Source organism: Theropithecus gelada, chromosome 14 (genome assembly GCF_003255815.1).
Source record: "Theropithecus gelada isolate Dixy chromosome 14, Tgel_1.0, whole genome shotgun sequence".
Lineage (NCBI taxonomy): Eukaryota > Metazoa > Chordata > Mammalia > Primates > Cercopithecidae > Theropithecus > Theropithecus gelada.
The window spans coordinates 6,146,977-6,163,696 of NC_037682.1; the positions used below are offsets into that span (position 1 = coordinate 6,146,977).

General features: G+C 50.1%; 1 protein-coding gene across 2 annotated transcripts in view; it reads left to right on the forward strand.

Annotated features, from left to right (window-relative positions):
* The window catches only part of CPT1A (carnitine palmitoyltransferase 1A), an 80,338-nt gene that overhangs the window by 50,812 nt on the left and 12,806 nt on the right, over positions 1–16,720 (forward strand). For both annotated transcript variants that reach the window (XM_025357178.1, XM_025357177.1), the window contains exons 11-14: positions 2,671–2,859; positions 3,876–3,981; positions 7,110–7,226; positions 12,279–12,443. In XM_025357178.1, the coding sequence (XP_025212963.1) occupies positions 2,671–2,859; positions 3,876–3,981; positions 7,110–7,226; positions 12,279–12,443 (577 nt within the window). The remainder of the gene's footprint in view (positions 1–2,670; positions 2,860–3,875; positions 3,982–7,109; positions 7,227–12,278; positions 12,444–16,720) is intronic.

Here is a 16,720-nt window from a genome sequence, read left to right on the forward strand (position 1 = left end):
GGGAGAAGTGAGGACTAGAATTAGGCTTGCTTGCTTCTTTTTTTTTTTTTTTTTTTTTTTGAGAGGGAGTCTCACTCTGTTGCCTAGGCTGGAGTGCAGCGGCGCTATCTCAGCTCACAGCAACCTCCGCCTCCCGAGTTCAAGCAATTCTCCTGCCTCAGCCCCTCCCTGAGTAGCTGGGAGTGCACCACCACGCCCAGCTAATTTTTGTATTTTTAGTAGAGACAGGGTTTCACCATGTTGGCCAGGCTGGTCTCAAACTCTTGACCTCAAGTGATCCACCCACCTTGGCCTCCCAAAGTGCTGGGATTACAGGCGTGAGCCACACGCCTGGCCAGGATTAGCCTTTCTTATGGGGCTGTGGGCATATTTATTAATCTAGGAAACAGAACAAATTGAAACCAACGCCCCTGTGTTAGTTACATTTCCTTGCCTCAGTGAAAAAGAATCAGGCTGGGCGCAGTGGCTCGTGCCTATAATTCCAGTGCTTTAGGATACCAAGGCAGGAGAGTCACTTGAGCCTAGGGGTTTGAGACCAGCCTGGGCAACAGAGTGAGACCCCATCTCACAAAAAATTAGCCAGGCTTGGTGGTGCGTGCCTGTAGTCCCAGCTAGTCAGGAGGCTAAGGCAGGAGGATTGCTTGAGCCCAGGAAGTTGAAGCTGCAGTAAGCCATGATCGAGGCACTGCACTCCAGCCTGGGTGACAGAGTGAGACCTTGTCAAAAAAAATAAAACAGAAAGAGAATCAGCCAAGCCTGGTTTTCTCGAGGGTGTGGTGTGTGATGTGTAGTAGGGTTTCTCATCTCAGCACTGTGCATGCTCAGCGCCGGGTACCTCTTTGTGGGGGGCACTGCCCTGTGCAGCATCAGATGCTGAGCGGCAGCCCCAGCCTCTGTCCACCAGCTGCCAGTAGCAACCTGTGTGACAACCAGAAGTGTCGCAGACATTGCCCAGCATCTGGGGGACACTGTTGTCCCCGGCTGAGAGCTGCCGCATTCTAGCAGTGTGACAACTGCTCTGGGAGTAAGGCGGGAGGGGCAGGTGTCGGGGCCCCTTCTGCAAAGATCAGGAGAGGCTCTGTGCTGCGTGCAGGGGCCGCAGGTGGGCTGTGTCTCGCAGAGGGTGGGAGCGGACCAGGACAGTGGGTGTCCAGGGGGTGGAGCGGCATGCCCTGGGGCAGCAGAGCAAGCAGGAGCTGTGGAGTAGGCTGGAGGGCTGGGCCACGGTGCCAGGCTGGGGAGGGTCCCAGGCACCCAACCATATTGGAGCTTGATTCTGCGACTGGGGGCCACTTCAGGTGGTGTAGGGTGGGCCGGGCCGGGGGGCATACGTAGGTTAATGTAGGAGATTCTTCTGGTTGGGCAGGGAGGAGGGGCCTTGGACACAGGGATACTTTTCGGTGGCCCAAGTAGTGAGGTCCTGAAAGAGGGCCAGGCCCGAGTGCAGGAGAGGGATGGGGAAGGATGTGTGCAGGGAAGCTGGCGTTGTTTGTTGTCCACCGTGGTGCTGACAGGCTGGAAAGAGCGGCGGCAGGAGATGCGTCTCAGGTGAAGATGCGCTCGCCCGGTGGGCTCCTCCGAGAGCCTGGAATCCCCAGCGGAGGAGACGTGGGGAGCCTGAGCAGGCGCTGTGGGGCCTGGGCTCCCTGTGGGTCTGTAGGTGCCTCAATCCTGATGCCCCCTCTGGATAGGACCAGACCAGCATCTTACCCATGGGAGTCCTTCACAAGAAGGGCTCCATACATGCCGGCCACCATCACCATCACCTTTGTCCCCCTGGCAGGGTATGCACTGGGGCCTGACGTGTTTCTAGGCTTATTGGCCCTGTGGGCCGCCGTATCCAAGCACTCGTAGAGAGAAGACGGTGGAGAGAGAGCCAGATGGCCCCGATCTGGAAGGGTGGGCAGTGGCAGAGGGCCCTGGAGGAGCTGGAGTGAGAGGGACCCAGGAGCATTCAAGGAAGCCCAGCTGGTGGGGTCTTCCAAGAAGGAAGTAGGCATCACATCAGTTCTGTGTATTCCAAATAAGACGGGCACGGAGACCTTGTGGAGGGATCACATGGGCATCTGTGGCATGCACTTGGGGGCTGATGACCTGGGTTCCAATTCTGCCTCAAAATAGCTGTGACCTAATCTTTCCGTGCTTCAGTTTTCTCATCTGAAAAATGGGTACAGTAGCATTGAGAAGATCAGTGAGTTGGTACACAGAAAAGGTTTGGAGCAGAGCCTGGCATGAGGGACACACTCTTACGCATTTACCGTGACCTGGGCTGCTGGAACTTACCTAGGGTGGTTCCTGTGGAGGGGAGGGAGGGCGTGTCGGGGAGCATGGGCGTGTCAGGGAGCATGGGGCATGGTGATCTGGGTCTGCTGCTTCCTGGCGGCTTTGCCCACAGGGCCAGCCTGCAATCTGGCCGTTCATTTAGCCAGCATTTATTGAACAAAAATTACCCACTGCTCCCTGTGCTGTGGTCTGGAGACCAGGAGAAGGTGAGAATCTTTCCAACAAACAGTCTCAGATGGGGAACATCGTCAAAATGGAGTTTTCCTTCGAGAAATTCTGAAACACTGCAAAGGTTTGATTGTGTCATTTCAAACATCATGTACCAGTAGACATCGCTCCATGGCTGCAGGTCCGGCTGCCTTTAATCATGTTTCATCTTCACTGCAGAGTTCCCTGGGCCAGGTGTCGCCAGGCCTATTTTGGACGGGGGAAAAATAAACAGTCTCTTGATGCCGTGGAGAAGGCAGCGTTCTTCGTGACATTAGATGAAAGTGAACAAGGATACAGAACGGAAGACCCAGATACATCGATGGACAGCTACGCCAAGTCTCTACTACATGGCCAATGTTATGACAGGTACCGTCCTTACTTTCTGAGATGGGAGTTTGCCCATGAGCTTGGAAGAAATACTCTATGTGCCTGACACTCACCCCTAAGTATCTATAATGCTAAGGAAGAAGATGGCATAAAAATATAACCTTCAGTTTTATTTTATTTATTTATTTTTGAAATGGAGTCTTGCTCTGTCACCCAGGCTGGAGTGCAGTGGCTTGATCTCAGCTCACTGCAACCTCCACCTCCCGGGTTCAAGCGATTCTCCTCCTTCAGCCTCCCAAGTAGCTGGGATTACAGGCGTGTGCTGCCACATCCAGCTAATTTTTGTATTTTTAGTAGAGACAGGATTTCACCATGTTGGCCAGGCTGGTTATGAACTCCTGATCTCAAGTGATCCACCCACCTCAGCCTCTCTAAAGTGCTGGGATTACAGACATGAGCCACTGCGCCTGGCCAACCTTCAGTTTTCTTCCCTCCGCCAAAACTGTCACACACACACAGCTTAAGCTGCAAATCTGAGATTCCCTCCTCTGTGCATGACTACCTTTGTTTGGAGATGCTCATGAGATGCAGGGCTGCCAGGTCCCTGGACTCAGGCAGGGGATAGTGGCAAACAGGGCTGGGCACAGGGTTAGGCCAGGGTGTTGGCACGTGGCTAGCTCAGGTCCTCTTTTCCTTATCTGTAAAGTGTTGACCAGCCCCCTGCAGGGTGGGGCCAAGGATTGGCTAATGAAGGGGTCTCGTGCCCACGGGAAGAGCCTCCCACCTCTCCCCAGTTGCCTTGTGATAATAACAGGTCCTGACTTCAGGCTCCCAGGATATAAGCGCTCATCTTTGTGTCTGGGACAGGGAAGAAATGAGGGATTCAGTGTCCCATCTGTACTTTCATCCTCACTCCAGAGACCGAGGAGCCGCTCCCTGTTAGAGGGGCAAATGCAAAGTAAATTAGTCCATCCAGGATGAAGCAGAGAGGTGCAGGGTCTCCTCATTTTTGCCTCGTTGAACACTTAAGTTCCACATATGTGTGTTTCACATAGGTGGTTTGACAAGTCGTTCACGTTTGTTGTCTTCAAAAACGGGAAGATAGGCATCAACGCGGAGCACTCCTGGGCAGACGCGCCGGTCATGGCCCACCTTTGGGAGGTGAGTTTTCGCACTTTTCACTTGAATGTAGAAGTTGCTTTTGAAAATCCAAACCTGGCCAGGCGCGGTGGCTCACGCCTGTAATCCCAGCACTTTGGGAGGTCGAGGCGGGCGGATCACGAGGTCAGGAGAATGAGACCATCCTGGCTAACACGGTGAAACCCCATCTCTACTAAAAATACAAAAATTACTGGGCGTGGTGGCGGGCGCCTGTAGTCCCAGCTACTCAGGAGGCTGAGGCAGGAGAATGGTGTGAACCCGGGAGACAGAGGTTGCAGTGAGCCGAGATCGTACCACTGTGCTCCAGCCTGGGTGAAAGAGCGAGACTCCATCTCAAAAAAAAAAAAAAAAAAAATTAGTAGTAAACTTGTGAAGACATCATAATGTATGACCTTCTTATTTCTTTAAACTTCTGTGAATGTTTTGAATCTTGACTTTTTTTTTTTTTTTGAGATGGAGTCTTGCTTTGTCACCCAGGCTGGAGTCGGGACCATAGGCAGCTGGATCACACAGGGTACATTTATCAATTAGAGAAATCTACTGGATATTTATAAGATCAGGCTTGTTTTTTAAAGTTCTCCAGATAAGGATAAAGGGATTTTGTCTTAGACCAGGGTGGCCACATAGAAGTAGTGGTGTTTAGCTGTTAGCGTCCAGCAGACAGGATGGCCTGACTCCAGGGGCCCCTGGCTGGGGGCTCATGTGATCCAGACACAGATGGGGACTGACCTAGTCTTGTGTGTAGGCCCAGTGCAGTCCCTTAAAGACAGATCTAGTCAAACTTGAGTCTGTTTGTTCTTGTTCTGCTTTTGTTTTTTATTTTTTTGAGACAGGGTCTTGCTTTGCTGCCTAGGCTGGAGAGCAGTGGCGCAATCTCAGCTCACTGCAACCTCCAACTCCTGGGTTCAAGTGATTTTCCCAACTCAGCCTTCCGAGTAGCTGGGACCACAGGTGTGCGCCACCACGCCCAGCTAATTTTTGTATTTTTTGTAGAGACGGAGTTTTGCCACATTGCCCAGGCTGATCTCGAACTCCTGGCTTCAAACAATCTGCCTGCCTTGGCCTTCCAAAGTGCTGGGATTACAAACACGAGCCACCGCACCCGGTCTTGCTCTTTTTTTTTTTAAATTCTTTTTTTTTTTTTTTGAGATGGAGTCTTGCTCTGTCGCCCAGGGTGGAGTGCAGTGGCCGAATCTCAGCTCACTGCAAGCTCCGCCTCCCAGGTTTACGCCATTCTCCTGCCTCAGCCTCCCAAGTAGCTGGGACTACAGGCGCCCGCCACCTCGCCCGGCTAGTTTTTTGTATTTTTTAGTAGAGACGGGGTTTCACCGTGTTAGCCAGGATGGTCTCGATCTCCTGACCTCATGATCCGCCCGTCTCGGCCTCCCAAAGTGCTGGGATTACAGGCTTGAGCCACCGCGCCCGGCCCCGGTCTTGCTCTTGATTTATTTCTGATGTTTCTGTGTCAGGCTCTCCTGGAGCTCTGACCCAGAGCAGGTGGAACTTGATCAAGTCTGTTCCTTCGCTGGCTCAGGTCGGCGTGGATCGTGACCCTCACATATTAGTGGCACCTTCCACGCGCCCTGCCCCCTCGCCAGCCGACAGTTACCCCGACCTTGTGGTGGTGTTTTTACCTCCCTCACTAGAATGTAAGCTTCCTGAGCACAGGGATTCCTCTTTTTAAAAAACCTAATTTTTTTAGTTGAGGTATGAGTCACATACCTTAAAATCTACCCTTTAAAAGTGTACAATTCAGTGGTTTTTAGTGTATTCACAAAGTGCTTGTGCAACAATCACTACTTAGCCTCCCGAGTAGCTGGGATTACAGGCGTGCATCACCATACCCACCTAATTTTTGTATTTTTGGTAGAGGCAGGGTTTCCCCTTTTTGGCCAGGTTGGTCTTGAACTCCTGACCTAAAGTGATCTGCCTGCGTTGGCCTCCCAAAGCGCTGGGATTACAGTCGTGAGCCATGGAGCCCAGCCTAATTTTGTAATATTTGCATCACCTCCAAAAGAAACTCCTCGTTCCTTTCTCCCGCAGGTTCCCGATAACTACTAATCTGCTTTCTGTCTGTATGTATGTGCCTATTTTGGACATCTTATATCGATGTCCATACAATATGTGCTCTTCTATGTCTGGCTTCTTTTTTCTTTTCTTTTGCTTTCTTTCTTTTTTAGAGACAGGGTCTTGCTCTGTCGCCCAGGCTGGAGTGCAGTGGCACAGTCATGGTTCACTGAAACCATGACCTCCTGGGCTCAAGTGATCTTCCCACCTCAGCCTCCTCAGTAACTGGGGCTACAGCCATGTGCCACCACACCTGGCTAATTTTTTAAATTTTTTGTAGAGATAAGATCTCACTATGTTTCCCAGCTGGTCTGGAACCCCTGGCCTCCAGCAATCCTCCCACCTTGGCCTCCCAAAGTGCTGGGATTACATAAGTGAGGCACTGCGCCTGCCTGCTTCTTTTCACCCAGCATAATGTTTTCAAGGTTCATCACATTGTAACACGTACCTGAGCTTCATTCCTTTCTAGGGCTGGATAATATCCCATTGTATGGATTTACCACACTTAGTTTATCTCTTCATCAGTTGATGGGCATTTGTGTTCTTGCCACTCTTCGGCTATTATGAATAATGCTGCTATGAACATTCTGTACAAATTTTTGTGTGAACATCTATTTTCATTTCATTTCACTGAGTATATACCTAGGAGTGGAATTGCTGGGTCATACAGGTATATTTCACTTTTTAAGAAAGGACAAGAATTCCTGTCTGTTTTGTTCACAAAACACAGTTCTTGTCTGCACTGTCACCAATGCTTGGATGCCACTGGTGCTACAGTGGTTCCAACCCAGAGTAGGTGCCCTGTAAATAGTGTTGAATAAATTGGCTTAAGTTTACTTGCCAGTGAAAGGAGAGTGTCACGAACTTAAGCAAGCCATTAGCCCTCATCTGTCCTCTTTGTCACATCTGACATGGAGATCAGATCCACCTCATTAGGTGCTGAGAATACTGGAAGTGTTAACAGCCGTGGTTCAAACTTTGTAACATCTCTGTTCATGCTACAGATTAATATGTTTTATGTACCACTGTTAGTTTTAATAATTTTGTTCTATTTTTGACAGTACGTCATGTCCACTGACAGCCTCCAGTTGGGCTATGCAGAGGATGGGCACTGCAAAGGCGACACCAATCCGAACATTCCGTACCCCACCAGGCTGCAGTGGGACATCCCCGGGGAAGTAAGTCTGCATCATCCAACCATTGTTACTTACCTGGGATGGGAAACACATTTGAAGTCTTACAGATGAATTTTCCAACTGTAGTTCCTGCCTGATCATGAGCTCAGTTGAAGACCACTGAGGCTGAAAGTTGTTTGCTCAGGGAGTTTCGTGAGGTCTGCCGGGCTGTCACAGCTCCTGTTGCTCGGAAGCCTCGGTAAATATTTCTTCTTCTGTTTGAAGCTTCTGGCTAAGATTGTCAGTGTGACTTCCAGGTCAAACTTAACTAGACATCTACAGAATGCTCATAATCAAAAACTAAAAGCCAAAATCATATAGGTTAGAGCTGAAAGCCTCTAAATTGCTAATTTATAATTCTCAATGTTTAATTCATTTTGGCACCTCTTAAACATAATCAGAGGCAGCCCACTCACGGGAGCCCTTTTGGGAAGGAATTTTAGGGTTGCAAATACCAAATCCTAGTTCACTTACTCCAAAGAAAAATTCCCTGGAGTCCAAGATATCATTTTCTATTTTTTTTTTTCTTCTTTGAGATACAGTCTCGCACTGTCACCCAGGCTGGAGTGCAGTGGCGCAATCTCAGCTCACTGCAACCTCCGCCTCCCAGGTTCCAATGATTCTTCTGCCTCAGCCTCCCAAGTAGCTACAATTACAGGCACCCGCCACCAAGCCCAGCTAATTTTTGTATTTTTAATGGAGACGGGGTTTCATCATGTTGGCCAGGCTGGTCTTGAACTCCTTACCTGATCCTCCTGCCTCAGCCTCCCAAAGTGCTGGGATGACAGGCGTGAGCCACTGCACCCAGCCCACCATTTTCTTTTTAAATTAATTAATTTATTTATTTGAGACAGAGTCAAGGTCTGTTATTCAGGCTGGAGTGCAGTGGTTGGTCACAGCTCACTGCAGCCTCAAGTTCCCCGGGTCCAGCAATCTTCCCACCTCAACCTCCCGAGTACCTGGGACCACAGGTGCATGCCACAACGCCCAGCTAATTTTTATATTTTTGGTAGAGACAGGGTTTCGCCATGTTGCCCAGGCTGGTCTCAGACTCCTGAGCTCAAGCAAGCTACCTGTCTGGCCTCCTGAAGTGTTGGGATTACAGGCCTGAGCCACCGCACCTGGGTTAGAAATAATTTTCCACATAGTGAAGTACTGTATCTAGTGCTGTGGTCTTACTCCATTGCTTCTGCTTGCCCTGTGGCCGCAGGGCTGGTGTGGGTTCAAAAGAGAGCTGTAACCTCTGCGGAGCACTTGGGCTTAGAGTCCTGGTATCTCACCAAGTCACTTACCACGTTTTTAAAAATTTCTTTTAACAGACTAATTTTTAGAACAGTTTGGGTTCACAGCAAAACTGAGTTCCCATACACCCCTCTCCCCACACTTACACAGCGTCCCCAACTATCCACATCCCCAACAGAGTGATGCATTTGTTACAACGGACACACCTGCACCAACCAAGGTCCATGGTGGATTTACTGTTGGTGTCGTACGTTGTCTGGGTTTTGACACATGGACAATGCCCTGTGTCTGCCATTACAGTGTCATACAGAATTGTTTCACTGCCCTAAACATCTTTGGTGCTTCGCCTATGTATTCTTCCTTCCTACTGGCCCCTGGCAACCATGAATCATATTCACTGTCCCCATAGTTTTACCTTTTCCAGAATGTCACATACAGTAGCTCCCCCCATTAGCTGAGGTTTCACCTTCTGAGATTTCAAATCCAAGTTCCGAAAATATTAAACAGAAAATTCCAGAAGTAAACAACTCATCAGTTTCAAGTTGCATGCTATTCTGAGTAGTGAGAGGTGGCAACGTGCTAGCAGCCCTCGCTCTCAGCCTCCTTGGCTTCGGTGTTCACTCTGACTGCGCTTGAGGAGCCCTTCAGCCCGCCACGGCACTGTGGGAGTCCCTCTCTGGGCTGGCTGAGGCTGGAGCTGCCTCCCTCTGCTTGCGGGGAGGTGTGGAGCGAGAGGCGCGGGCGGGAACCAGGGCTGTGTGCGGCGCTCGCGGGCCAGTGTGAGTGCCGGCGGGCGCGGGCTCAGTGGGCCCCGCACTTGGAGACGGCCGGCTCTGCCGGCCCAGGGCAATAAAGGGCTTAGCACCAGGGTCAGCAGCTGTGGAGGTTGCACTGGGTCCCCCAGCATACCGGCCCGGCGGCGCTGCGCTCAAATTCTGGCTGGGCCTTAGCCGCCTCCCCGCCGGGCAGAGCTCCGGACCTGCAGCCTGCCATGTCTGAGCTCCCCCGCGCCCCCCTGCGGCGCCGCCCCCTGCTCCGTGGTGCCCAGTCCTATCAATAGCCCAAGGGCTGAGGAGTGCAGGTGCGAATCAGGACTGGCGGGGAGCTCCGCCTGCAGCCCCTGTGCAGGATCCACCACGTGAAGCCAGCTGGCCTCCAGAGCTGGATGCGGACTTGGAGGACTTTTAGACCTAGCCAGAGGATTGTATATGCACCAATCAGCACTCTGTATCTAGCTAATCTGGTAGGGACTTGGAGAACTTTTATGTCTAGCTGGAGGATCGTAAATACACCAATCAGCACTCTGTGTCTAGCTCAGGGTTTGTAAATACACCAATCAGTACTCTGTGTCTAGCTCAAGGTTTGTAAATACACGTGAATTGGTACTTTAATGGGGACTTGGAGAACTTTTCCGTCTAGCGCTGTGTCTAGCTCAAAGATTGTAAACACACCAATCAGTGCGCTGTCAATATGGACCAATCAGCTCTCTGTAAAATAGACCAATCAGCTCTCTGTAAAATGGACCAATCAGCAGGATGTGGGTGGGGTCAGATAAGGGAATAAAAGCAGGCTGCCGGACCTGGTAGTGGGAAGTTGCCAGGGTTCTTTTCCGGATTGCGGAAGCATTGTCTTTTGCCATTGGTAATAAATCTTGTTGCTGCTTGCTCTTTGGGTCCACGTTGCGTTTGTGAGGTGTTACACTCACTATGAAGATCTGTAGTTTAATTCGTGAAGCCAGCGTCACTGGGAAGAAGGCGCAAACTCCGGACACACCATTTTTAAGAACTGTAACACTGCAAGGGTCCGCGGACTCGTTCTTGAAGTCAGTGAGACCAAGAACCCACCAATTCCGAAGACAGTAGTGTGATGAAAGCTCCTGTCCTGTGCAGTCCCATGCAGGATGGAATCATCCTTTTGTCCCTTTGTCAAGTGTGTCTGTGCTGTAGGTGCTACCCACTTAGTGGCTGTCTTGGTCATGAGATTGAGAAAACACCGTACGTATAATGTTTGGCACTATGGCACTATCTGAAGTGTCAGACATCTGCGAGGAGTCTTAGAATGGATCCACATGGTTAAAGGCTGCTGCTGTAATTGGAAGCATCCGTGTGTAGCGTTTTCAGATTGGCTGCTTTCACTTAGTAATAAGAGTTTAAATTTTTATGGGTCATTTATTTCTATTTCTAGTGCTTAATATTTCATTGTATGGTGGTCCATTTATTTTCTTTTTTTTTTTTTTTTTTTTGTTTGAGACGGAGTCTCGCTCTGTCACCCAGGCTGGACTGCAGTGGCCGGATCTCAGCTCACTGCAAGTGCCGCCTCCCGGGTTCACGCCATTCTCCGGCCTCAGCCTCCCGAGTAGCTGGGACTACAGGCGCCCGCCACCTCGCCCGGCTAGTTTTTTGTATTTCTTAGTAGAGACGGGGTTTCACCATGTTAGCCAGGGTGGTCTCGATCTCCTGACCTCGTGATCCGCCCGTCTCAGCCTCCCAAAGTGCTGGGATTACAGGCTTGAGCCACCGCGCCCGGCCGGTCCATTTATTTTCTAAGATCTATTTTTAAGAATGTGTTCTATCAGTCGGGCACAGTGACTCATGCCTGTAATCCCAGCACTTTGAGAGGCGGAGGTGCGTGGATCACCTGAGGTCAGGCGTTCAAAACCAGACTGGCCATCATGGTGAAACCCCGTGTCTACTAAAAATACAAAAATTAGCCGGGCATAGTGGTAGGCGCTGGTGGTCCCAGCTACTCGGGAGTTTGAGACGGGAGAATGGCTTGAACCAGGGAGGCAGAGGTTGCAGTGAGCAGAGATGGCACCACTGCACTCCAGCGTGGGTGACAGAGCGAGACCGTGTCTCAAATAAAAAATAAGTAATAAAAAGTAAAAAATGTGTTTCTTCATCGCCTCTGTCTGATGACCGTGGGCTTCATAAGATGATGCGTGCCTATTCAAAACACTTTCTGGAGTCTCACTGTACCGGTCTGCAGCAACCTCAATTCTTGCCTTCTCAGAATGAATTTGACTGTGGGGCAGAAGGCAGGAGAGACCAAGAGCGGGAGAGAAAGTTTATTGAAAACCTTAGGAAAGTACATTTGGAAGAGGGCCAAGCGGCCAACTTGGGAGATCAAGTGCGAGGTTTGACCTCTTGACTTGAGGTTTTACACATTGGCATGCTTCCAGGGTCTTGCGTTACTTCTCCTGATTCCTCCCTTGGGGTGGGCTATCCGGTTGCACAGTGGCTGCCAGCGCTTGGGAAGGGAGCATGCGCAGTGTGTTTACTGGAATTGTGCGCATGCTCACTTGAGGTGTTCTTCCCTTGGCTGTCTAGCATTCTTAGAGGAAGTTCATACTCCAGTTAGACGCCGCCATTTTGCCCCTCCGTGTGCATGCTTGAGCCCGTTCGCCCGGCGCCTGAGATCTTATCCGGAAGCTGCTGGTCACCAGCTCCGTTTCTATGTAGTGGGAGGCTGCCTTTCCCTGGCACCGGCTGTGATCAATTATTATTTTAGAGAGGCAGTTCACAACCACCTGACCATCAATGATGGTCGTCTGACATTCTCAGTGTGTGTCGAAGGAAGCCCTCTCCTGGCCTGCTCATGTCAGACCAGCTACCTGCTCTAACATTCCGGCTTCTCCTCCGGGGTCAGGGAGCCATACCCCTAACTTACTAGTGCTTCTGGGTCAGGAAAACGTTTGTGTACTTCCCAGTACCGAGTTTATAGCTGCACTGAAAGCCAGCCTCCGATTTCCCTCTGGGTGTGCGTCAGTACTTTTATCCCCTCGTTCCGTAAAACCTTTTTCTTCTTTCTCTCTAGTGTCAAGAGGTTATAGAGACCTCCCTGAACACCGCAAATCTTCTGGCAAACGACGTGGATTTCCATTCCTTCCCATTCGTTGCCTTTGGTAAAGGAATCATCAAGAAATGTCGCACGAGCCCAGACGCCTTTGTGCAGCTGGCCCTCCAGCTGGCGCACTACAAGGTAAGAACCGAACGCCTAGGGTTTTCTCGTGAGCACTTTGGGGTTTCCTACACCTGCCCAAGACTGTTCACCTAGTGGGGAGGGAAGGCCTGAAACCCGGCATAGGAGAAGCACAGCCCCCACCCCCGGTCTCCGGGGACCGGGTGGCGTGGGGTGTTTCACCACGCATGCAGGCGAAGCTGGCAAATCCCCCTCCAGCAGGCGTAGATTCCCAGCTGACACGGGAGAAGGAGAGTCCGGGGGATAGGTACAAAGTGAAATCTCATCACTCTACAGTGGGAGAGTTAAGCCCCAAAATAAGCCCTGAATCCTAGCATTTGCTAAAGTGGAAATAGTGTGGGCAGGTAGGGGAATAGTCAGTTGTATTCGTCTGGCGCTCGGTAAATCTGCACTTTACACAGGTCAGGTGATCACAGAGTGGTCATGTTCTACCTTTCATCTGTCGCTGTCTGCTTGGGAACAAAATAAAAGGCAGCTTCTTGCATGACTCAGCTTTCGGCTTAATCCTTTCCTTTTGGCAGAGTAAATCTTCCTGTCATGATACTAAATTAAATTATGGTATTTTCATACAGTGGAATATTATATAGCTATTAAGTGATGTCTGTGGGCAAATTACTTAACATCTCTGGCCTTTGACATCCCCTTCCATAAAAGGAGAAACTCCAGCCACTTGGAGGTGCCATGGGCTGGATCCTCCGTATACACGTGGCATTTCCATCTATTTTTTCTGAGCACTGGCCATATTTTGACTTGCACCTGGCGACTCCTGTTGGAGGAGCAGCCGGCACCCCTAGCAGGGATGTAAATGGGTTGTCTTGTCCATTGGAGGGAGCATTCCATCCCAGAGAGGGAGCCCCTGGTTTCTGGGAGCAACAGAAGTCATCGTGGCATTGGCTTGAGATATTCCCAACTTTTTTTTTTTTGAGATAGAATCTCACTCTTGTTGCCCAGGCTGGAGTGCAATGGTGTGATCTCGGCTCACTGCAACCTCCACCTCCTGGGTTCAAGCGATTCTCCTGCTTCAGCCTCCTGAGCAGCTGGGATTACAGGTGTGTGCCACCATGCCCAGCTAATTTTTTGTATTTTTAGTAGAGATGGGTTTCACCATGTTGGCCAGCTGTTCTCGAGCTCCTGGCCTCAGATGATCTGTCTGCCTTGGCCTCCTAAAGTGCTGGGATTATAGGCATGAGCCACCGTGCCTGGCCTTGTTTTAAAACTTGAGTGCTGTACACATACACAGCGTGTGGCACTGCCCCCCCCAACCTTGGTAATGATTGTGCCATTGTTGAGTTTTGCTTGGTGCATCACGTACATCATGCTTCACTGTCTCTCCACCTAGGAAGCACTCTTGTTATCCCATTTTTAAAAATTTACAAGTCTCCATTATGCCCCAGAAACTCTTGTTATCCCATTTTACAGGTGAGGAAACAGGTGCGGAGAGGCCAGGTGCTTGGCCAGGGTAGCACTAGGCAGGGATAAAGCCGGCTGGCGGCTCCAGAGTCTGTGCCCTCTCCACCTAAAGTTAAGAAAGCAACAGTTACAGAGAAGTAATAGGCAGTGTTAATATCGGATGAACTGGAATGAATGGGCCACAGTCATATTTACAATGTATGCTAATACAGTTCTGCAACGACTGTCACAGTTATGAAGCTTTGCTTTCCCAAGTAACATGCTCGCTAGGCGTGAACCAAAAGCAGCTGGGCAGAGCACTGGAGTGCAGTGACAAGCTCCTGTCTGTGACAGATCATTGACTAAAGATCATGTGATGAGAAGGTGACCTGGAATAGAGGCATCGCATCTCAGAATCAGTGAGCTGGATTTTGAGAACTGATGAGTGGATTTTGCCCATACATGTGCAGTGTGAGGGTGTGCAAGCAGTTGATGCCTCACCTACAGAAAAGATGGTATTTTATCTTTTTAAATTTTTTTCTTTTTTAAAAGAAGTCCCTGCAAGTAAGTGCAGGACCCAGAGAGGAGTTTAGTAAGGGAAGGCCGTGCTGCATTTTAGTACATTTTAAAACTTGATGAAATGACTCTTCTGCAAGCAGTACAAATTAGTGATGCTGACTCAAGGTAGAAAGCCTGAAAAGGTCTGTGGTCCGTGGACCAAAGTGAGAGGTTGTCAGGCAGCCACCTCGTGGCTCCAAAGAGCTTGCGGCTCAAAGACTCCACAAAGAAAGGAAGCCACCCCATCTGCTCCCCAGAACCCACGTGGCCCGCGTGTGGGAATGAGGTGCAAGGAGCACCAGCCCCTGTGCCAAGTACTTTGCAGGAGCGAGCGAAACATCAGGACAGCCCTGAGGAAGGCATCTCTTTATCTCTGCCTTCCACACTCAGAGGTGAAGCCTCTTGCCTGAGGGCTGCAGCTCCTACGCAGCAGGACTGAGATCAGAACCAGGCAGGTTCGTTCCAGAACCTGTAGCTTTCACCACCGTGCTGCAGCTAAACGCAGAAAAAGGAAACACAGACCAGCTTCCCTCATGAATGGCAGTGCAGAGACCCTCAATAAAATCTTAGCAAGTAGAATCCAGCATGTAGGAAAAGAAGAGTCACCGACAGTGGCGTCCACCAGCAGTGAGAGGCTGGTTTTGTGTCAGTACATCCAGTCATACACTAAGCCATACTGGTGGGTCAGAGAAGAACCTAGATAGTGAGTTTCACAGATCCTAAGAAGACATTTCACATTTAACATCCATTCCTGATAACAGCTCTTGGTCAAGGGGCTTAGTAACAGGGCTCTTTCCTTAACAGGATAAATGGCATCGTGTGTTAATAGCTAGCTACTGCGTCAAGGTAAAAGTGTGGGAGGCAGTGCCATTAAAGCAAGAAAGATGAGGATGCCTCCAGCAGCTGACAGGGTAATCGGGCAGGAGGAACATTGGTGTCTGCTCAGGAGATGGAACAGCAGAAAGGCTTTGATGATTAAGAGGTACACTCAGTGAGCCGGCCCAGCACAGAGGCTCATGAAGACCACCAGCTTTCTTGCGTAAGGATGATGGCCAACTGGGAAATACAATAAAAGAATGTAATAGAAAGGAGAATCTGGGGCCCCACCCTCCAGGCATACGTGTATAAAGCAGACTGGACTCTGGGAAGAAGGCCAAGGAGCACCCACCCCCCAACTCTTCCCCAGGGAGAGGGAGAAAAAGCCATGATTTTGGATTAAAAAAACTTAAGAACCATAGAGGGAGGGATGTTCCCAGTTCACACTTTTTTTTTTTTTGAGACGGAGCCTTACTCTGTTGCCTAGGCTGGAATACAGCGGCATGATCTCGGCTCACTGCAGCCTCTGCCTTCTGGGTTCAAGTGAATCTCCTGCCTCAGCCCCTCGAGTAGCTGGAACTACAGGTGCCTGCCACCACACCCGGCTAATTTTTGTATCTTTAGTAGAGACGGAGTTTCACCATGCTGGCCAGGCTGGTCTCGAACTCCTGACCTCAAGTGATCTGCCTGCCTCAGCCTCCAAAAGTGCTGGGGTTACAAGCATGAGCCACCATGCCTGGCCCAGTTCACACGTTTAATATGAACACAGTAAAAGGTTAGGCAGGAGCTTCAGGAGAGGAGTTTGCCCAGTTGATCTTGAAGCTTGAAAAGCCTAACATTTGAGAGTCATCCTAACATTTTTGAAAAGAAAATCAATCAGGCAGAGGTGGGACAGGGACAGAGGGAGGTAGACATGTACTTTTTCAAATCCTAAAACTCAAAAGTGTGGGAATTAGAAGATTGTAATGATTAAAGTGGTCTCACTCCTATAATCCCAGCACTATGGGAGGCTGAGGCAGGTGGATCACTTGAGCCTGGGAGTTTGAGACCAGACTGGGCAATATGGCGAGACTCTGTCCAAAAAATACGAAAAAAAATTAGCCCAGCATGGTGGTGCATGCCTGTAGGTCCAAGGTACTCGGGAGGCTAAGGTGAGAGCATCACTTGAGCCCCAGAGGTGGCGGCTGCAGTGAGTCCTGATCATGCCACTGCACTATAGCCTGGATGATAGTGAAACCCTATCTTTTAAACAATGTTTTTAATAAAAATAAAATGCTGCAGTCCTCGTTCAAAGGCAGGCCCAGGAAATAACGTGTAATGAAGGGAGTATTTGACATCAGTGGGGGATGGGGAGCTGGTGAGTAAATGGAGTTAGGAAATCTGGCTAAGTGGTTGCCGTTGGGGTTGGTAAAGGCTTTTTTTCATGTTGGTGAGGGTGGACTGAGGCAGGGATGTTCATAGCAGCAGCTGGGAATCGTTTTAATAAATATAGGGGCCCCATGGCAGGCCCAGGA